The sequence below is a fragment of the Ochotona curzoniae genome, unplaced genomic scaffold, assembly GCF_017591425.1.
Source record: "Ochotona curzoniae isolate NIBS_2020 unplaced genomic scaffold, NIBS_Ocur_1.0 contig_66, whole genome shotgun sequence".
Taxonomy (NCBI): domain Eukaryota; kingdom Metazoa; phylum Chordata; class Mammalia; order Lagomorpha; family Ochotonidae; genus Ochotona; species Ochotona curzoniae.
Window position 1 is genome coordinate 6,398,253 of NW_024466512.1, and position 22,341 is coordinate 6,420,593.

Here is a 22,341-nt window from a genome sequence, read left to right on the forward strand (position 1 = left end):
GGGCAGAGCCCAGAGCTGTGATCCCACCGGAGCCAGAGCAGGATCAGGCACTCGCAGTGCGGACAAGGCCTACCGTCCCTCCCCTGGTGGTAGCTGCTTCCCCAGCCCACCCGAACAGTCCTCCTGCTGTGTCTTCCCAAGGCTTAAGGCTTCAGAGGGAACACCTGCAGCCTGTCCCTGCCCACAGACTGACCCACATTAGCAAAGCAGGTCACAGCTGGGTCCGGTTTGCCCTCCTTCTCCTGGCCTTTAGCGGCAGCCCAAGCGTTGCTAGCCCGGCACACCCAGGTGTGCTTTTCCAACGATTCCTCATTCACCCCCATGTCAATCAGCATCTTGGTGTTGAAAGAATGCCCGCCCCCTCCCACCCCCACCCAGCAGAGGAGGAGAGAGAGGAGGAGAGAGAGGAGGACGTACTTTCTGGCACCTTTTGCACCTGGGCCGGAGGAAGACTGCACGGGTGGTGAGGAAGGCATTTGGGCGAGGGGGCCGATGAGCGGCAGGCATTTCTCCCCGGGACTTGGGGACACAGGATTGCAGAGTGTCATCTGCCTGCATACACCCTGCTCATGTCCCAGCGAAGCACGGAGTGACTCATACAGGCCTGCCGGGGGTGGGGGGGTTGGGGGGAAGGCTAGTGACCATGATGCGCAGCGATGGGATTACAGGGACGGTAATGACGTGTTTGAAACTCACCGGGCACTTCCTTCAGGGGTGGGCGAGGCACCGAGAAACCTCTGCTACCCTGGCCACTCTCTCTAGGACTCCTGGCTTCCTGCTTGTATGTAGGATGCTGTATCCTGAAGCGAATCCAGGAGCAAATTCATTTCCTCTGGGTGGGCGGGACAAGGGTCAGGGGAAGGTGGTGCCGATTGGCCAAGAATCCAGGAAATCCTGCTAGGTGAAGCCACCTCAGCCTTAACTGCCGGCAGTGGGCTGACCTGCCTCTGCACCGGGGACCTTCACTAGCAGGGGCTGGCAGGCAGGGGCTGAGGCAATGGCCTAAGAAGCGGGAAGGCTCCTTGCTGGTCATGGTGACGCCATGGAAGACAGAAGAGAATGCAACACCAAACCTGCCTCTGCACTCTTCAAGTCCACATGGAGGCAAATTTACGTCGGAATGTTTTGATGGACATTTCCATACTTTCGACGTTTTTTTGTTTTTTCCTTAAGAATATATTCTGGGGTTGGTGCAATGGCATAACAAGTTAATCCTCCACCTGCGGTACTGGCATCCCATATAGGCACCAATTCAAGTTTCAGCTTCTCCAGTTCCACGTCAGTTCCTTGCCAATGGTCTGGCATGGCCTGTTTTCTTGGGTCCCTGTACCCACGTGGGAGACCCAGAAGAAACTCTTGGCTATTTGGGGTGTGAACTGACAGATGCAAGATTTCTCTTTCTGTCTGTACCTCTGACTTTCAAATAAAATAAAAATACTTTTTAAAGACTATATGCTGTAGATCTTGCTGCCAGAATGGCTCAACAATAACTTTCTAATCACCATCTGGTGTGTGACACACACCCTTGTGTCTAATTTTTGCCATCAGACCAGGCTGATGCTTTGTGTTAACAAGGCAGTAAGGAATAACTTCGAGGCTAAGTAGCTGTCTTCTACATTGTTTCCAACAGCCAAAATTCCTAAAGTGAATTTGCACGTTTCTGTTGTCTGTTGCTGAGTAATAAGCCCCTCTGAAACTTAGTAGCTTAAAGTAACAATTATTTCCCAAGAGTCAAGGATGCCTAGCAGACTTTCTTCTGGAGTCTCCTGCGGACTGCATGCTAGAAGTTTGCAGATGTCTGACAGTGTCCAGCAGCCAGACATGGCTTCTTGGCCTCTCAGCTTATAGCAGGTAAGTGCCCACTGCTGACCACGTGGTCCAAGGCTCCTAGTGGGCAAGAGGAAATACCACAAGACCTTTCGGGCTCTTGGCTCCTGAACTATGACATGAGTTGACTGGCCCAGACTTAGAAGGGTCCAGATTGCACCTGTTGCTGGGTAGAGCCGCAGCACCTAGTTAGATAACAGGTCATTGTGATGCACAGGGACATCATTGCCATGGGTGCCCCAGGAGCATCCTCATCCATTCTGATGAGCCACCAGTGTTGATCAGAACTATTTGCCTGAAAACCAACAGGTGCAGCCACTTCCAGAAGAGTGCATGCAATAGGTGATAGCAGAGTTCTCCATCCTCCGAGCAGTCACACTCACACTGCTGGGAGGAAACGTGGGGACCAGAGGGAAGTAGAGTTCTCCCTGCCTCCCGGTCTGTCTGTCCGTTGCTAGCATCTGCACGCTGGCTCTCACATCTTCCGGGAGCTCCACAAATGCCTCTTTGCTCACCTTGTCTTTGAGTCCTTACCCTGAGTAGCATCCACCATTGTTTTCCCAAAATGCAAGTTGCTTAAAACTTTTGAATATTCCTCTTGATTCTCTGGAGTTGTTGAGCACAGAGTGAATCCTGAGCAACGTGCTTGGAGAGGAGGGTCTAGGATGGGAGCCAGAGGTGCGGGGTGGGAGAATGAAGCCAGGGGAAGTTGTGGATGTGGCGAGTATGAAGTTATATTGACCACTGCTTTGGACCTTGTGCCTGGAGAGCTGCAGATTCTATGCTAGGAAGTTCCCATTTGTAAGGAGGGCTTTTGAAACCATTGGGAGAATTTTTGTCTGAAGCAAGTGTTTGGCTCAGTGTTTTGGACAACCACTTGTGATGCCTACAGCCATATCAGTCCCTTTGTGGAAGTCCTGGCTGCAATTCCCACACAGTGTGCTGGTCATGTGTACCTCAGGAGGCAGCAAGGTGGTGACTCAAGTAAAATGCCTGTGAGAGGCCTGCATACACACAGTGAGTATCCGGAGAGACAGAGCCTCGCCGGGATGCATAAAACTCACCGCTGAGCTGCGAGGCCTGAGTGCTGCAAAGTGAGTTTGAGTTCACAAATTTCTGCCACTCAAGTTTTGGTTCCTGTTTTTAGAGGTGGACCACGCCCCCTAGTGGTGAGGGGTGGATTCTTGGAATCACAGCCATGGTTCTTTACAGGAGAAGGTGCCCGGTTGCCAAAGTTATATTGGCTTCAAACTCTAGGAAAACCAGCGTGGTGCCATGGAGTCACAGGGTTACGCTTGGGCACCAGGGAAGGAAGAAAATTGTGGATCTGGAGACAAAGACCCTTTGGTGATTTGGAGCTAAGTCTCTGCCTGTGGCACCAGAGTCCCATCTGGACTCAGATTCTAGTCCTGGCCTCTTCACTTCGGATCCAGCTTCCTGCCAATGCTCCTGAGAAAGCAGTGGAGGATGGCCCGAGGTCTTGGGCTCCTGCACCTACATGGGAGGCCCAGAAGAAGCTCCTGGCTCCCAGCTTCGGATCAGCTCATCTCTGGCCATTGTGATCATGTGGTGAGTGAATCAGCAGATGAACTCTCTCCAGAAAGTTCTATGCAGACACGAATAATGCCATCTTGAGAAGCAAACTTCTCAGGGATGACAGCCCCGCCCATTGATTTTCTTCCTGTTTTCTCCCTCTCTTCTGAAAGTGTGTATTAGTTTTACAGGCATTATACTTCCTTTTTGAAGAAATGATGTCATTAGGCTTCTCTGAAAACACACCTCAGCTGCCCACGAGAACCTGGGTTTTTCAAACTCCCACTGCTCCAGACTCTGACACTCCGGCTGTGCCAAAACCAAATTCATATCGATCAACCAGTCTTCTCTTTGGCAAAAGAAGTTGTGGTAGCAGCTTCCCAAGGCAGGGACTTTCCTCCGATGCCATCTTTCAGTGCTGTCTGGGTCACTGGCCCCGTAGGTACTGCCTTTGATGTTTGTGTGCAAGTAAGTTCCTCTCTTGGCTCACCTGGTGCTCACCTGGTCTCTGCCTGGCAGGGCTGGGAGGGATCATTGGGGTCGTGCTCTCCAGCCATGTACCAGCTCATCAAAACCCTTACGTCAGGACCCGCACGCGGAGTGTAGACCCCAGTAAGGCTTCCAAACAGACTAAGCACAATCAGAGAACTGCAGTGCCAAATGTAGGCAGAGGTGGGTCATCCACTGCCCCAGGCCTCAGGGCCCAGGAGACAGCAGGGCCCTTGGCTGTGTGCTAGCCTGCTAGGACTGCAAACAGAGATGTGGGCTGGGGTGGGAAGAGGGGACAGGGTCCCTGCGTGTCGCTCAGAGGGGTTTGTACATTCTCTTGTTGAGGAGCCCTGGCTAGAAGCCAGATGGTGAGGAAGCCTGGGGGCCGGGTGGGACCGGCTAGCAGCCTTCTGCAGTGGTTCTGTTCCCATGTTCAAGGCTTTCCACAAGCCGCCATGACACCCTCCCCAGCTCACACTGCAGAGGGCGTGGGGCTTCTCAGCCGGGAAGCAGGCCGCCTCAGCCTGCGTGGGGATTCTAAGCACAACTTCACAACAGTAGGTGACAGCCCCACAGCAGACACAGCCTGAGGTGACCTGTATGAAAACCTCTTCTGGGCCCGGCATGGTGGCCTAGTGGCTAAAGTCCTTGTCTCAAACGTACTGGGATCCCATATGGGCACCAGTTGAATCCCGGCAGCTCTACATCCCATCCAGCTCCCTGCTTGTGGCTTGGGAAAGCAGTCAAGAACGGCCCAATGCTTTGGGACCCATGTGGGAGACCTGAAGGAAGTTCCTGGCTCCTGGTGCCTGGCTCCGGATCGGCACAGCACCGGCTGCTGTGGTCACTTGGGCAGTGAATCATCAGACGGAAGATCTTCCTCTCTGTCTCTCCTCCTCCTTGCATATTTGTCTTTCCAATAAAAATAAATAGATCTTTAAAAAATAATAAAATAACTTTAAAAAAGAAAGGAAACCTCTCATTTGGGGCAGCATGGAAGCACCTGTGATTGGCTGCCACTCCGCAAGGTGTGTGAAAGTCGACAGGAAGTTACCTGATAACCCTGTGCATTATAGAACATTCTGTCTTAGGCCACAGAGAGAGGCTCTCCTGCTGGCCAAAAAAAATGACCATCAATGGTGTTCTTAAACCGCATGAGAAAGAGCCACGAGGAAGCCACTCGGACCTGGGCAGCCTTCTCCCAAGAGGCAGTAGCAGCCGGGCCCCTCGGTCAGACACAGCTGCCAGAAAATGAGTGGCCCCTGACGTGAGTCAGCTTGCACAGGGAGCCTCCGCACTCAGGTTTCCTTTCTTTTTTTTAAAAAATATTTATTTTTATTGGAAAGTCAGATTTATAAAGAGAAGGAGAGACAAAAAGATCTTCCATCTGCTGGTTCATTCCCCCAAGTGGCTTCAATGGCTGAAGCTGAGCTGATCCAAAGCCAAGAGCCAGGAGTTTTCTTCTGAGTCTCCTACTTGGGTGCAGGATCCCAAGGTTTTGGGCTGTACTTTATTGCCTTCCCAGTACATAAGTAGGGAGCTGGATGGGAAGTGGAGCAGCCAGGACACAAACCAGTGCCCACATGGGATACCAGCACTTGTCGGGGAAGATAAGTCAGTTGAGCTAACACACTGACCTGTCCAACCCCACTTAGCTTTCAGACGTGAACCGAGTCCAGCTGTCATTTCGGTAGTCTCGCAGCATAGGACAGTGAGGCCAGGCCTGATGCTTCAGCCATGAGGACTTAGATGGTGTATGCGAGCTGTGCTCCTAAATTCCCAGATTTGTAGGACTTTGTGACACTGCAATGGAAACCCAATACCCTAAGTGGTAAGAAAGGCATTGCATCTCATGCTTTCTTGGAGCTCCACCGGAAAGGGAGGCCAGATAAATGAGTCAGTCTACAGATTATCCTTATCCCTTCCCTCCCTTCTTTCTTCTGGCTCTGTCTGGGCCAAACCTGCCAGGGACAGCTGCCAGGTGTCATGTTCTGCACAGCTGGCAGTGCTAGAACATAAGGGAAGTAGTTAACATCCCCAACTGGAGTCTTTTGTGCCCTCAGCACCCAGAGCATGCACACGGTTAGGGCTGGACGCAGGGTGCTTCCGGGTCAGTGCTGGCCAAGGGCAGGTGCACCTGTGACAGGCTCCCTCGTCAGCGAATAGGAGCGCGGGCTCAAGTCCCAAGGAGACCACAGCAGTGCAGGAAAGTCAACATAGCACTTGAAGACTCCCTTGTATGTTGTTTTATTTTCCTTTTATGAAGTCTGGTGAGACAAAGATCTCATAGATTCTTCTGGAAATTCTCAAGACACCGGAAAGATGAAAGCAAAAGTTGCATAGATTGGGGTGCCCACGGTTTGGATTTTTAGGGTCTAAAACATGAAACAGAAGAAAGTCAGTGAGACCCTTAGGAGCAACACAGCTGCTGGGGGAGAAGGGAAGCTAACCGTGCTGGCAGCTGCTGGGTCTGACATCTGGCTGCTGCATAGCATCACCCAGGGCCAGGCTGTATAACACACCTGGGGAGCCCAGGGGTGACTGGGAGGTGATTGACGTACACGTCTTCAAGCAGCAGCCCACTGAGTGTTCCAGCTCAGTAGATCGTCATGTTCCCTGCTGATCAATATTCTCCCCACCAAAGGAAGCTGCTGCTCTGATGTTCAATGTCACGAGAAACTGAGAACCTTTTTGCAAATATCAATATCTCGATCTCACCCGGGGCGTATTGGATCTGCTGATCCGGCTGGTGCCTTAGCCCAGAGGATGGTTCTCATTCCACGTGACTGCTGCTCAGCAGCTCTCAGCAAAATCCCATTCCTTGCAGGGGAGCAGGGGAGAACCCCTAGATCTCCTCCAATTCACAGCCTCTCCCCGCCCCCCCCCCGGGCCCCCAATTCCTCCTCCTGGGCTCTTGGGTGATTTCTAGATGGTGGCTCTCAGAAGCCATAGGTTGAAAAGTCAGGGACTGAAAGTCAGGGATCTCCCAAAGGTAGAAGGAAGGCAGAGCTGTGGAAGGGGAGGAAAGCCCAAGGCACGTGCTCACGTGGCTCTTGCGGGACGGCTTGGAGAGGCCAAACTTCTGCGTGATCTGATTCGTGCGGAATTCCTGCCACTTCCCCTCAACCAGGGTCTGGGCTCGGATCTCATACTTCACCAGGCGCTCTGCCCGCAGACTAATGGGGCTGTACTCGCTGACCACGGCAGACAGCCCCATATCCGTGTGCCTCATTCTCTGTGAGGGCAATGGCTATGTCAGGGCACCTGATCCTCCCCATGGCAAGGGTGAGACCGCACCAGGCAGGGTGCGGGTGGTTCCCTCACGGCATTGCTTCCGATAGATGGAGGCACTGCAGCCCTTGCACAAACCACTGGCACACAAATGGGAGCTGGGTCAACCCGGAAGCCCACCCCCTGGTCCAGTTTCATTTGCTGAGGCTAAAACACTCATTTGAGGGGTAGGTGGCTCAGTGGTTAAGCCACCCCTTGGGATGCCTGTATTCACCATCCAAGGGCTAGGGTAAGAGGTCCGGCTTCCTGCTGATGGACACCCTGCAGGCAGGCAGGTCATGGCTCAAGGAAATGAGTCCACGCCACCCACGTGAAGTGGGAGTTTAGGGAAGAGAGACTTAAAAGCAAGTCCGAAGTGGAACTAGTGGGTCTTTCATCATAGCTGTCATCATTGTCACCAACGTCACGTTATCACCAGGGCCTACATTGCTTTAGGTGCCGAGCCCTGCTCTAGGTCCTTTGCACAAATTCACACGTTTAATGCCCACAGCCAACAGTGAGGTAGGTGCTGCCACCTGCTTCATGTCCAGGTGAGGAACCAAACGGAGGGGGGACTAGCTAAGGTCATGCAGCGTTCTTGGCAGAATGCCCCTGCTCTTAAACCTGACCTCCTGTATCTCCTGTAAGTCCACCAGGGGCAGCGGGCTGGAGCCCTGCGCTGTGCAGCCTTCCCCAGCAGCTGTCCTGTCATGCTGAGCACCATAAACAATCGTTTCCCCTCTCACTGCAGGGACCACCTTGCACCTCCATGGAAGAAAGAAAGCCCACCTGACACTGCAAAGATCTGCCTTGAACCCCTTCCTCTACAGGCCCAAATATGGAACGAGAGAACCAGGATTTTAACTGCCCCCGCCCCCCCCACCCCCCACCCCCGCTTTTTTTGATCACATGAGTCTGATAACACTGTTTGAGCCGCTCACCTGTTAAGTGGGCCGGCAATATCTACCTTGTGAGGTCGTTGCGACACCAACTAACATCACATGCGTGCACAGAATTACACCAGGCTCCCAACTCAGTCCATACTGATGACAGATAAGGAGCAGTAAGTCCTCGTTTGCTAGGAACCGGCTCTGAATCTCAGACTATCTCAGAGCCTTCCACTCCATCCTTACCTGCATATAAAAACTGTAAGAGTTGGTGGCATGTTTGAATCCCTTTATCTCAAAGAAGAATCCGTAGACGGCTATCATTTTTGATTGAGTCGTGTACTGCTGCATTGGGAAAGAGAAGCAGCAAGATGAGAGCGGGAAAGGCAGCTCACACATTCTAGTGAGAACAGAAGTACCGTGTGTGACAAAGGAGCATTTTAGCCTAGGGAGATAGGAAAGGCCGAACTGCTGTGACTCCAACCATCCCGGGCAGGTGATGTCTACCACCGCTAGCAGTTGACACGGCTGGCAGACGTTCATACTGAGTAGTGACAATACTGTGTACTGTTCCTCTGTAAGAAACAGCTGGGGTGTGTTTTAGATGATCTATGCTCTGCAAACTTTTGAGATAAAGTGCTTTGTGCGAATGTGATGGGCCCACAACTCCATGCACTGTGGCACAGCCCATGAAGCCACCTGAGGCCCTGGTGCAAGTCCTGGCTACTCCACTTTCCAGTCCAGTAGCTTTCCTAGGAAAGCAGCAAAAGTTGGCTCAACTGCTTGGAGAACCAGATGTGGGTCCAGGTTCCTGGCCTCAGCCTGGCTCAGCCCTGGTTCTTGCGTCCATTTAAGAAGTGAATCAAAGAATAGAAAATCTCTACCATTCTGCTTTAAGATAAATAAACTAAAAATTACATCCTTAAAAACATGAGTGCTGATGCTGCAGTCCACAGTGTCCGCTCCAGCAGGCCCAGCCAGGCCTCCGCCAGGGCACTCGGAGGATACACGCAAGCCCCACGTCTTTAAACATAACTTTTTGAGATGACTACTGGGTGCAAATGCCTTAGAAGGTAGCTTTTTGTTTTGTTTAGTTTTGTTTGCCACAGGAAACTCACATCAGAGTGCAGACACTCCTGGTGACTGCATTTGACCCACAGCTGGGTATTTGACCCTGTCTCCCTAGGGACGCATCAAAAGGGCAGCCTGGAAGACCTGCCCTAGCAACCTTGGCTGTGGACTCGGAGCGGAGATTCCAGAGGCCGTGGCAGCTGCTGATGTATCCGGGGAAGGAATGACAGAAGCATTTCAGTGTCTCAGCCCTCTCATGGTTCTAGAACTTGCAGGCCTGCATCTTCAGGAACCTCTGCCAGCCCAGAAAAACTGGGACGTCTGGGCTCCCTGGTGGGGGCAATTTGGGGGCCGCATCTCATTACCCAGCAGCCTGCCCCAGGCCCCTGTCCTCGGATTTCATTTCCTAGGTGCTGGGCCATGTCTGGGAGAGATACCCACAATTCCCTTTTCTTCTTGATCTTCCTCGCAGATGTCAGAAGTGATCCTGGTGAATTGTTTAAACATCCTTAGCCAAGCACAGGAGGTAAGTTTCTGCTTGGCGTTTTCCGTACCTGGTTGAGAAGCAGTCCAAACCTCACAGCTTGGGTGGCCAGATCCTTCAGATGGGCCATGTCGCCCCCACTCTCCAGCTAAAAGGAGAATAAAAAAGCTGGGCTATTCATCAGTCCTGTCAGTCCCCACAACCCCACATGCCCCAAAGAGACCCTACACCCAGCCTTTCTTCATGCCACCAGCGTTTATTACAAACCTACCGTGTGATGGTCACATGATCAGAAGACAGAGAGAGGAGAAAGAGAAAAATGCCCAAGCAATCTCAGTGTGGGGGAAGGAGCTGTGTTTATCTGCAGCCCAAGTGTGAGCAAGACCATGGTCACACGGTCAAGAGCAGGTGTGGCCCTGCAGGCAGGTTCCACATGAGGGCTGGGCAGGGCAGAATGCAGGAGCCTGGCCGGCAGAAGGAAGGCAGTGGGCAGGGTCAGAGGAGGTAAAGTGGGGGAGGGAGGCTTCGCTGCGGAGTCAGCCCCTCTGTGGCTCTGTCAGTAGGTGGTTCTGCCAGCAGGTGGGTCTGAGGGTAGGTGGCTCTGCCAGTGGGTGGCTCTGCCGGTAGGTGGCTCTGTGAGCATGTGGCTCTGAGTTTTGTCTTGGAGAAGATCCATCCCAGAGTCATTATCTATCACACAGAGAGCCCTGGGCATTACGGCGGGCGCGATACAATAGGCATTTGTCGGGCTGGATTGCATTATAACTAATGACTCAACCATCTGCAGGACTCAAACACTGCTCGGCTTCATCTCTAAGAATCACGAAGGAAGCGAATGTTCAAAGCTGAGATACTGCTGTTCCCTTCTCGGTGAACAAAAGGGACTTGAACTTAAAGCGTTCTCCACTGCTGTGGCTCGTGTATCACTGCGGGGTAAAGAAGTCCAGGGCAGCATTGTTTATGGCAAGTCCTCTTAGCAGAAGAGTTCTTCGCCATGAAAAGGATCGCATTATATTTTACAAAAGGACCAAGAGGCAGTAAATACTGTAGACATTAATCGTGGTTGGCAAAAGATATTTCTTCTCTTTCAGCTTCTCTGAATTTTGCAATAGTTCTGTAATAAATCCATGTTACATTTGTGTCTTTCTGGGGGGCAATGTGACCGCAGCTCACCACACTATCTCAGGCAACGTGACAGGTGTCCTGGGCTCCTTGCTCTTCTCTGTTCCCATCCTAAGCTCCCTTTGTCATCCCCGGGGGAGGATCCAGCTATGTTCTGACCTCAGAGATCTCACATGTGAAACTATGTTCAGAAAAGGCAAAGTTAGAGAGGCCGCAGAGAATTACGTCCTTGCTTAGCTGGCGACTCACCGCTTGGTAATGGCTAGCAGTAATACGCATCAGCCAGGACTCGGGGAAGAAGTTAAGGCACCTTAACATCTCCAGATCCTTGCCTGGGAAGAAAAACAAGGGGTACAATTTCAGTTCACTCATCACAGAACCTCAAAAGTCTAATTTACAGAATGAAAAAAGGAAGCAGCCAGGAGTTGAGGGAAGGCGAAGGATGTTTAGCTCTTGTTTAAAGCTTGGTTGTTTACATGGGAATAAAACATCTTGGGAGTCAAAGGATTGTGTTTGAGGTATCCAAAGTAACTCCATGACAGAAATGTATGCAAGTAAATTTCCAAGGAATGAATTCACTCTGAATTAGCTGGCAGCACTCGCTTCTGGAGAAGATGTTCGGTGTTACACTTGGATAGGAATGTTTTTAGCCTGTTTGTTTGGAAGAAGCGTATTCCCAGTGCTCCTGCAGGAGGATGCCACTGCCCTGAGCACCCTGGGAATATTGCTGAAGGAAAGGCCATTAGTGGCTCTCCAGGGTCAGCCTTGACCAATCAACCTCACCCTGGCAAGGTTGTTCAGGCCTCACAATATGATTCCAAAATGCCTCAAACAAACAAACAAAGCCAGTGGGCCAGTCTAGTGAACAATTATTCCTACTTTTATTTTTCTTCCTAGGTCTTTCTTGCTTGGGGCCCAAAGAATCCACAGGTGTGCACCTGCCACACACTGTACCTCACCACAGCCTTCACTGCCACCTGGCTGCGATCCTGCCCAGCAAGGGGACACTAAGATGAATGACCAGTGTTTTGGAAGCATCTAGAAGCAATTTGGGCAAAACTATCTGGATCCACAAGCTACCGCCAAGATTTACAGCCCTGTATTATAGCTAGTTCAAGTGCAAGTTTGCAGAGTTCTTGTTAAATGCAGAGGTCTCAGTGGGCCCCTCCTGGACCACCCAGAGCATGCTGCCCAATGCTTCCCAGCTCTTCCCCCACCATAGTGCCTCTCCCCTGTGCTCAGGGCTTGGCACTAAGGGAGCACAAGCCTGGGACTGGAGCACTGACGCTGAGTTTTCTCTGAAAGCATAGAACAAACCATGCAGAAAGGAGTATGAAGCTACGAGGAAGGACTCCAAATCAGATGGCAGTAGAACAGCCCTTGGCCTCTTCTGACCATCCTCGTGCATTGGGGAGCACTGATCAGCCCATTTTGCAGATATAGAATTCCACTTGTTAAGCATCTTTCCCAAAGTCACATGGCTTGGAAGTAACCAGGTCATACTCATTTGGGAGCACCTGAGTGGCTCTGCAGGGAGTGGCTGGGGCGGGAGCTCTCACCCTCCGGGGTGAGTACTTAGCACTGGTGATGTTGTGCAGGTGTAAGCAGAGTGGGGTGGGAGCTCTCACCCTCCGGGGTGAGCACTTACCACTGGTGATGTTGTACAGGCGTAAGCAGAGGAAGAGAGGCACCAGGCTCTGTCCTGCGTCCTGCTCCAGAAAGCAGCAGTTCTTGGGAAAGCTTAGCCAAAGCGCAGAGGAGAAAAATAGGCTTTCAGTGGGCAACTTTCTGGAATGAACGGGGGCTAGTGGGCACATGAGTGGTTTCACCAGCTAGGGTGGATTTGCTGTGTGGGAGCTGCACCCCAGAGGTTGTCATGGGATCAGTGGTTGTCCTCGGTGTCTACCACTGAACCATGCACATATGGTGTGCCTGACCCATATGTGTGACCAGGTACGCAGGGTGTGCCCAGCCAGTGTTCAGTGACTGAACTTAGTCCTTCACATTTCTCCCCTGACCTCACCCATGACCCATGGGACACGCAGGGCAAGTCTCATCAGCTCCAGTTTATAGATGAAAACCAGAGGTTCTGGCGGAATGTAAACCTGGGATTTCTGACCCCTCCTCTATACACAGTGCTTTTTGGTAGGTGACTCTGCTAAGCACTTCCAAAGGAAGGATTACAAGCAAATAAAGCAGATGTGGAGGTTGCTGGTCTGAGCAGCTGGTTTCACCATCAGCCTCGCCATGGTCTGAGCGCCAGCTGGTGTCCACACAGCACAGAGGTCAGGGCAATTAGAGATCAGGATGTGCTTGAGAGGATGTGCAGGCACAGACACGCATCCACCCATGTTGAAATTGTTTTATAACATGAGCATTTTTCACCAATGGGGACAACAAAGAGTGCCTTGTCCAAGTCCCTTTGGAAATGCCAAGCCATTCCCCAAGGCAGAGTCTATGTGAGATCAGCCAAGAGCCCTTGCAGATTATTGTTCCATGAACCCAGGGTGACGTCCAGTGCATACCCTGTGCTGGCTGACCTGCAGGCACCACTGGCCCTGTGCCCTCCCTCTGTGAGAGATGCCCAGTGGCCAGCCTGGGCCCACTTATTGCCATAAGGTCTGTGAGTTCCTGGGGTTCTCTGACTCCCATGAAGGGGGATCTGGCTGGGGTGCTAAGGAATTGTGGGGAGATGAGCAGCAGGTGAAATGCATTCTGAGTTGTCAATGGTAATTTGTAGAAATAGCAATAGGCCTGTCTTTTTGAGGCTGAGTTGAAAAAGGGGCTGCTTTCAGGAGGGCAGAGCTGGAACCAGGGGCTCTGGGACTGGCGTGGGCTGGGTCAGTGCCCCAAAGAACACAGACTTCCTGGTGGGACAATCAACCCTCTCTAGCTTCCTTTCCACAGAAATACCTCAAAAATTCCCTCACTTTCCTGCCTCTTTTACCATCTACCTGGGGTGGTACCCGGGCCAGGTACAGGTGTCAAGACAAGAAGCAGAGACCAAGCCACTGCAGTCGTCCCTGGATGCTCTGGGGAGTGAATCCCATGTCTGTGCTTTACCTGCCCCCCCAAGTAGCAACACCTGCTGATGCCACCGCTTACATGTGGTGCCAGCTGCAGAAGAGAAGGGAAGGAAAGGTGTGGAGGGAAGCACTTTTTGCCACCCCACTCCCATACTGCCACTTTGCACGGAGTAGGAATGTGGCTGGGGAAGCAGGAGGGGCCCAGCCCTAGCTCTGCCCTTTAGGGGGCTTTTGGGACCCATCAGCCAGGACTTGACTGAACAGCCTTCCTCCCACAGCAAATTTGGAACAAGTGGTTTGGTTTCAACATCCCCGGAGAGCGGCAGGGAGTGGCAGTGATGCTGCCCAGTGTTGTCAGCTCATGACCCAAACAAGCTGGGCCCTGCAGTCAGCCAACCCCTAGGCACGTGACGCAGGCTGTCTGAGCTTCACTCTCCTTCTGTGTCAAGTGGGAACCACACTCCTTTTCCCTCTCTGTTCTGCTTCCTGGTGAAATCAGGGGCTGGACTCAGCAAATGGCTGTGCCCAGTGAGCCCACGGTGCTGTCGCCTCTGTCCTAGCTCCCCAAAGTGCGCTGCACTTACATGAACTGGCCCAATACCTGGCATTACCCCTGGGCGGTGTTCACCATCATTGCCACCCTGCAACAAACCCAAGCTGTGGGCCACCCCAAGGGAAGAATATGGTGTCCTTAGCTTCTGACTGTCTGAAAACACCCACCACTGGAAGCAATCCCTATAATCCTGATCCAACCTGCTGTGCAGGCCACCCAGGTCCAGCCCACAGCTACCCCTCCAGCCACATCACTCCTCTGCTTCCTGAAACAACTGGGGCTGAGTCAAGCTAAAGATGGGGCCGGGACCTCCACTGGAGGATTCCACAGGGTGGCAGGGACCCAACACTTGCACATGAGGCGTGCACTTGGTGAAAGCTGGGATTATCAGAAGGGCCAGGACTTGAATGCAGACTCTGAGAATGTGTGTGTTCCAACTGGCATCTTGACTGCCAGACTGAACACCAGCCATGTATATTATATATTAAAGGTAAACTGCGAAAAAAGAAACCATCTGGGGTGTGCCCAGGAGTGAGAGGGCATGGCACTTGTTTCTTGGGATGCAAGTCAGTGCAGAGAACTGGACAACTTCTGAAGTCCAGGTGCTGGGAAGTGATGTCCTGGCTCTTAGCCCAAAAGCATAAGAAACAAAGCAATAGTTGCTGCTGCTGCCTCATCTCACTCCCTCCTAAAGTCACTGCCATCCAGGAGACATCAGGGCTCAGGGAACCTGGGGTGCTGTGTGTACCGGGGTGTCTGTCCTCAGCAGTTCTCCAAGGTGGCTTTCCTGAGCACAGAGCAGGTGGGAAGGAGTAAGAATGAGTGTGGTTGTGTTTGTCAGGCCAGTGCCCACCCACACAGCTGGTACAAGCTGTGTGCTCTCTTCCAAGAGAAGCCAACGGGAAGACTCCAATGCATGAGCAAGAGAGACCGGAGCAGGCATCCTGGAGGCGCTGCTGGCCGGCTCTGTGAATGCCAGGGCCCCAGAAGAGACTCAGCACATGCGGGAATTGGCTGCTCTGCTCACGCTTGATGACCTCCTTCTGGTGTAAATTTTAAGTTCATTTGTATAACCCGTCCACACCGTGTCAAGGGCAGCCCAATCAGTGAGGAACAGGTCAGCGAGGGACCCGAGTTGCAGGTCTGCCAGGTTGAGGCCTCAGCCCTGACAGGTTAACGTGAAATGACTCAGAAGGGTCAAGCCAACCAGCCCCGGGGCCTCAGCTCACTCAACTGCGAATGGAAGGGGTGGGACCAATCGCTCTCTGAGATGCTTCCCTGCATCAACTTTGATTTAGTAATTTAAGAGATGACATGGATTGTGTGTTGTCCTATAGCTTCTAAACTGTCATCCCCCGCCCACCAATTCATGCAGTTATGAAGGAAATTCCATACTGTCCTTCAGAGGAAGAATTTGGGGAGGTTAGGAAGCCTTTTCTGCTTCTAATTGTTATGAGCCACTTCACTTCCAGAGGGGGGTCACTCAGTTCATCTGTGGCACCAAGAACAGGCCCCGGGAGAGCAGCAAGTCTCTTCCTGTTGAACCCAAGCAAATACAAGTGCAAAGCAACTGGAGCATCAGCCCCAGCCCTGGCGACACAGCTCCATTGGAAATGTTAACTCACGGCATCCCTGCTAAGGCTGGAGGAAGAACTCTGCCCTTGAAGGTCAAGTCCATGCTCAGCGGATGGAAAGCACAGCGTGTGTGCTCTGTGCTTCTTGCAAGCACTGGTTCTGCAGGTCGTCCTGGGGGCCTTGCAAACTCAGAGCTTGTTTTCATTTAAATCTGAACAGTTGACCAGAAAGTCAAGCCTGCTTCTCCTGGCATGGAAGCTTTCCGAGCTGAAGCCATGATTAGAGAACATTCAGCCATCATTCACTTATTCCCTAGTGAAGAGCCATTCATGTATAGTGGGCACTGGAAGTACAGCATTAACGTGAGGCAGTCCCTGCTGCATTTGGCCAGCGTGGGAGCCAGACTTGGGAGTAGACCACCACAACACACGCTAGGAGGAGAACAGGGAGAAATCTGAGAGTCCTGGGCATGAGAGCCCACGGAGCCAGAGAGCGAGCATCGGTTCCAGGCCGTGGGTGAGGGTGCAGATGATCCTTGGGGGTCTCCGAGTGCGGGAAGACCCTTCATCTCTTCAGAATAGGGCATCTTAAATGAAGAGTAAGTTCATTGACACCCCTCCTTCACACACACAGTCACATTCAATCTAATCGGTGGGGTGTAGCTGTGAGAAATGTACAGCCCTAAATTAGAAAAGAAATCCAGAAATACCCTTGTATGTTGCAGACTTCGAGAAAAGTCATGAAAGACCTATATTTCACAAGGGACTTGTAACCAAAATCCATACTCTTGGAATTCATTTAAAAACCCTAATTTTGAAAAGTGGGCCAAAGTGAATAGACTTTCCTTCACAAAGAGGGGAAACAAGCACGTGGAAACCTTCTCACGGCTCTTGGTCTCAGACCCGCAAGGGAGAGCCACAGTGAGACACCGCTGGCACAGACGGAAAAGACTGAGCACCCCAAACGTTAGCAAGGGTGTGAAGCCAACAGAAGCCTCCCACTCTGAGGATGTAGATGGTGTGACTACTTTGGGAAATTGTTTGGGAATGTCTTAAAAAGTTGAAGTGTATCCGTACAATGGTACCCCACCATTCCGCTCACAGCTATTTACTCCAAAGAAACAGAAGACTAAGCACCACACAGAGTTGTACATGAACGCTCGTACTGCCTTCATGTATAATGGCCCCCAACTAAAATCAGCCCTGAAAGTGAACATCAAAAGAAATGCCAGTAATCCACACGTGGAGTGTTGACCAACAGAGACTGGGCCAAGCAGCAGAACGGGTGCATCTCAGAGTAACCAGGCTGAGTTGCAGGAATCCATTAAGGAAGAAATCCACGTTCCAGGATTTCATTCACGCAATATTCTACAAGCATAACATTCCTGAAAAGATAAGCCCAGAGCAACACAGGCAGAGCTGTGTCCGCAGAACTTCATGCCCACGACGCGTGTAGTCTGCTCCCATGTTTCTATCCCAGAGGGACACACGGTGACATGTACCAAATGGCAGGTCTGAGGTTGTTGGCGGTGGCCCCAGACTTCCTAAATCCTGGAGTAGGTAATTTGATGTGATTAGCGCACTTTCTAAAGTTTGAAGAAAATGAAAATTGATTTTTGAGGCTGATTTATTTTCATCTGCTTGAAAGAGTGAATGGGGAGAGCCAGAGTTAGAAATAGAGGCAGAGAAAGAAATACACACACACACACACACACACACACACAGAGCCCGAGCCAGATACAGAGCAAGAGATTCCATCTGCTGCCTTATTCTCCAAATGCACATAAAGAAAGACGAAACAGAAGCCCAGCATTCTAAGCAGGTCTTCCATGCGAGGGCAGGAACCCAAGCCCTTGGCCATCATCTGTGCCTCTCAGGTATCTTAGCAGAAAGCTGGGTCAGATGGCAGAGTTAGGACTCCAACCAGACACTGATGAGGGACCCTGATGTCCCAAGAGCTGGCTTAATTTGCTGAGACACATACCTGTCCTGGTGGCATTGAAACAGATGCTTACTTGGGCATCAAAATAAGTCTGCAATCCATGCAAACAAGGGAGAACCTTCAAAACGTTCAGGAAAAAATTTGTTATAGGGAAACCAGTCGCCAGATTTCAAAAACCCTTTGCACCAAAATAACCTGCGTTTGAATCTCGTTTGCTTGCTAACTTTTTCTAGCATTCCTAGACTGATGAGCGAGAGAAGTCAGGCGTTTCAAAGTGTATACATTGTTGGATTTTGTAGAGTTCAAAGGAAGGCAGGACGTGTGGATGGTAGAAGTCAGGATTCTGGTTGCCCCTGGGTAGGGCAGGCGGGGGCTGGCCACTGTTCTTGGGACAGGTGCTGGCTTGACAGCCTGTCCGTTCCTGGGGATTCACTGAGCTGTTCACGTCAGGGACACTCCGGGAGAAGCCTGAAACGGGCCTGCTCTGGTATGTCTCCTGGCTTTCCTGGACTTCCCAGACCAAGTGGCAGGAGGCGAGAACTTTCCATCCAGTGATGACGCCAACAGCTTCGCCGATGGTTCCTGTTTTTCCTACAAGATGTTATGTTTTATTCTAGACAGGGTATTTGTTTTTCTAAAATAAGCACTGCCAGGAAAATAGGCTGTCGGGCTGTGTGACGTGCACGTGAGCATTTGTTTGTGTGTTCAGGCTTGTGTTTTACATGTGTGTGCTCAAATGTTCCCTTCTTACACTGATACATTTAGAAATAAAAATAAGCTTGAAGATGTTCCCAAACAGCTGGCTACGGACAGAGGTTTTCCATCAGTCCCTGGGTACAGAGTCCAGCAAGTATTTGTGGAGCGAATGAAAAATTGTCAACAAAAAGTCAATGAATGAAAGGAAATGGGGGAGTGTGCAGTGGTTACGATGCCTCTTGGGATCCCCCATCTCAAACCAGAATGTGGGTGTCGGAGTCCCGGCTCCACTCCTGAGTTCAGCCCCCTGCTAGTAGGGTCCCTAGACCGGGGGGAGGCAGCAGGTGGTGGGTCCCCGCCACACACATGGGAGACCCGGATGGAGTTCAGGGCTCGTGGCTTGAGCCTGGCCCGTCCCAGGGGTTGTAGGTATGTGAGAAGTGAACCAGGAGATAGAGATGTGTCTCAGGCAGCCTCTTCCTTCAGTCTCTCAAAGTTAAATAAATAAGACAATGGCAGGGAAGAAAAGGCCTGGAGGTATATCTTTACTTGCAGTCCCTACTGTCGCTGCAGCGTTTGCCACGCAGACGCACCCTCTCCTGGCCAGGGCAGCCATCACGTGCCCATGAGACATTCCTCTGCCCCAGGACCTGGACAGGAGCCTCGTGTCTGTCGCTCTCTGCACCGTGTCACCGAACACGTGCTTGTCCGTGGCCCTGCTGCTCTCAGCTCAGCGTTACAGCATGTGTTCCCCTGAGAGAATCTGGTCAGCCCCCAAACATTCAATGACCATTGTCATTCAGCAAGCTGCCACCTGCCCAGCAGAGCACCTGGGGTATGAAACGAAACCACAGCTATGGGAGCAGAGTGGACGCTGGGCAGCAGCTTCTCCAGCTGTGTGCGACTCACTGGAGACAGGGTCTCATGGGCTGTTACATCAACGTGCAGGGAGCAGGAGCGGAAGGCATTTGGTTCCAAGCAAGTTGCAGAGGAAGTAAGCAAAGGACGTGCGAGCTGGGCCCCATGACCACTTTCCCGGACAGCGAGATGGCGTCAAATGGGCTTTTTGGTCAATGTGATGCAAAGATGTTCCAGGAAGGGATGCCAAACAGCACATGCTGAACAGGTCGATCCAAGACCCACCGGTCTGCGAAATCCACACGTGTGCAAGGAACAGGGCGTCGGCACATCCCTGAACGTGCCTCGTGCTGCCAAGAACCTCACATCCCTGCCGCTGGTGAGACCCCCCTGCCCAGGACACATCCTTAAGGGCTGCCTGGAGCTGCCCAGCCCCTGGGCACACACTGCACAGCCAGCCCCATGCAGGCACAGCAGACACCTGGAGCTGCCCAGCCCCTGGGCACACCCTGCACAGCCAGCCCCATGCGGGCACAGCAGACACCTGGAGCTGCCCAGCCCCTGGGCACACACTGCACAGCCAGCCCCATGCGGGCACAGCAGACACTGTTTACAGGGCCCTTTCTGATTGGACATGCAGAAGATCCTCACAGGGAGAGGGCACACAGCAGGTGGGGACGCAGCTGTCCCACAGGGCAGTTTTAGCAGTTCCCATTCCTGGTCCACATCTGGCACAGACGGTAAAGACACCATCTGCGACCCTGGCACCCCTAACGGTCCTGGTTTTCAGCCCAGCTCCTTGCAAATGTGCCTGGGAAAGACAGCAGAAGATGGACCCAGTGTTTGGGCCTCTGCCACCTGGTAGGAACTCCTGGCTGATAATAAACCAGAAAATGGAAGATCTCTCTCCTTTTCTCTCTCTAGAACTCTTTTAAGCAACTAAAAATGTCCTCAGTTAGTGACAACATGGAGGCCAGGGGCAGCCTGGGGCTATTTCTACACCCCAGCCCCAAGGAGTGGCTGCTGAGTCCTGTAGAAGGGATGTGACACGGGGATCCTGCCCGCCCAGCTAGGAAGGGCCAACAAAGTGCCTCTGGCTTTAGCAGTTCTGTCTGTGACCATCTGAGCTACGTCTGACAATGGATTGAATTGCTACCTCAGTTTGCTCATCTGTGAAATGGGAAGATGAAAACCAACCAATTAGTATTGTGCAGATTCACTGAGGTCGTGCACATACTGGCTGAGAAACTGCATTTCATATCATGCATTTGCACGGTGCCTGATATTATTACCACAACGGTGACTTTTTCCTTACATGTCGAGGTATGTAACCTTGAAAACTGACAAATTTAGAGTATAAGAAGCCGGCTCAAGATCATGAGACTAGCGCACATTCAAATGCTTTTTTCATGTGGCCAGAAAGCCAAGCACTCACCATGCCATCTAGTGAAACGGAAGCGGGAAGGACTTGGTCTGACTTAGGCACTCTGTTGTGGCACTTAACAAGTTCAGAGCATCTCAGCTGCTTGCGACATACCTTCCACGTCACTGAGTCAGCGTCCCCTTGCCCTCCCTGCCCTGGTCTATCAGCCCCTCTGCTGCCCTGCATGACACTCCGAAGCGCTGACCACTGATGCCTTTACCCTACCGTGCCAGGACCAGAAAGTCCCAGAGTCACCTTACCTGCTGAAAAAAGTCTGCATGGCTTCATAGTTGGGAATCATCTGGGTTTTTTGGTTTTGTTGCAGGAAGACCCAGAGAAGTGTGGTTTTCAGAAGATGGAATTCACTGAAGGTAAACAACCTGGTCAAAATAAGAAAGAGATGGCAAGGACACTTCAGAAGACACAAAATCCCATTGTTGGCAAGAAAATGCAGTCAAGAGAGAGTTTGGGGGCAGGTGTGGTGACACTGTAGGCTGGACCCCTGCCCGCGGTACTGGCATCCCTTGTGGGTGCTGGTTTCAGTCTTGGCTGCTCTACTTCCAATCTGGATCACTGTTTATGGCCTGGGAGAGCAGTGGGAACTGGCCGGGATCCTTGGGAACTTCCACTCACGTGGGAGCTCCAGAGCAGGCTCCTTGTTCCTGGCTTTGGACTAGATCAGCTCTGACCATTTGCAGCCATTTGGGGAGTGAACCGGCAGATGAAAGAGCTCTCCCTATCTCATCTTCTCTCTGTAGCCCTACCTTTCCAATAATAATAATGATAAATACCAAAAAAAGAGTTTGGGAGTGGTGGGCACCGTGGCATAGGAGGTCAGCTGCCACCTGCAACACAGCATCATATTAGAGCACTGAATCTGGTCCCACTACTCCTCTTTGAAGCCAGCTCCCAGCTAATGCACAGAGGATGCGCCAAGCACACGGCCCCTGCCATCTGGGTGAGACACAGATGGAGTTCCAAGTCCCTGGAAGAGCTCTGTCTGTCACTATGCCTTTAAAAAAAAAACTTTGTTTTGACAAGGGAGTTTAAGAAAGAGGCAGCACCATTCTCCAGAGTCTGTAGGTGGTGCCAGACCTGCTTCAGGTCACTCCGCTAAGAGTGGCAGTGCCGCCCCTGGGCATGGGCTTCTCCCCAGACACGCTGGGCACGCAATTCCACAGCAACCCCCGAACCTCAGATACTTCCCTTCACCAATGCAGAAATTGGGATTGACATAATTTTCAAAAATGCTAATGTTTATCCATCATGCTTTCTTGCAGGTCTTGTGATTTTTTAAAAAACATTTATTTTATTTGTATTTGAAAGGCTGAGTTGCAGAGAAGAGAGACAGAGAGGGGTTTTCCATCTGCTGGGTCACTCTCCAAATGACAGCAATGGCCAGAGCTGAACTGATCTGAAGCCAGGAGGCAGGAGCTTTCTCTGGGTCTCCATTGTGGGTGGGCCTGAGCCACCCTCTCCTGCTTTCCCAGTCCTAGCAGGGAGCTAGACTGGAAGTGGAGCAGCAGGGACAACAATCCTATATGGGATGCTGTTGCCGCAGGCTGAGGACTAGCGTATTATGCCAA

The 22,341-nt window shown here is 51.8% G+C and overlaps 1 protein-coding gene across 1 annotated transcript in view; it reads right to left on the reverse strand.

The window, feature by feature from the left end:
- Positions 1–6,155: 6,155 nt before the first annotated feature.
- Positions 6,156–22,341, reverse strand: part of BTBD16 (BTB domain containing 16) — a 37,872-nt gene continuing 21,686 nt past the window's right edge. Inside the window, exons 10-16 of the mRNA XM_040992485.1 lie at positions 21,016–21,135; positions 12,332–12,423; positions 10,933–11,015; positions 9,632–9,709; positions 8,253–8,351; positions 6,896–7,084; positions 6,156–6,224 (exon numbers count right to left, since the gene is read on the reverse strand). Of these exons, the coding sequence (XP_040848419.1) occupies positions 6,156–6,224; positions 6,896–7,084; positions 8,253–8,351; positions 9,632–9,709; positions 10,933–11,015; positions 12,332–12,423; positions 21,016–21,135 (730 nt within the window). The remainder of the gene's footprint in view (positions 6,225–6,895; positions 7,085–8,252; positions 8,352–9,631; positions 9,710–10,932; positions 11,016–12,331; positions 12,424–21,015; positions 21,136–22,341) is intronic.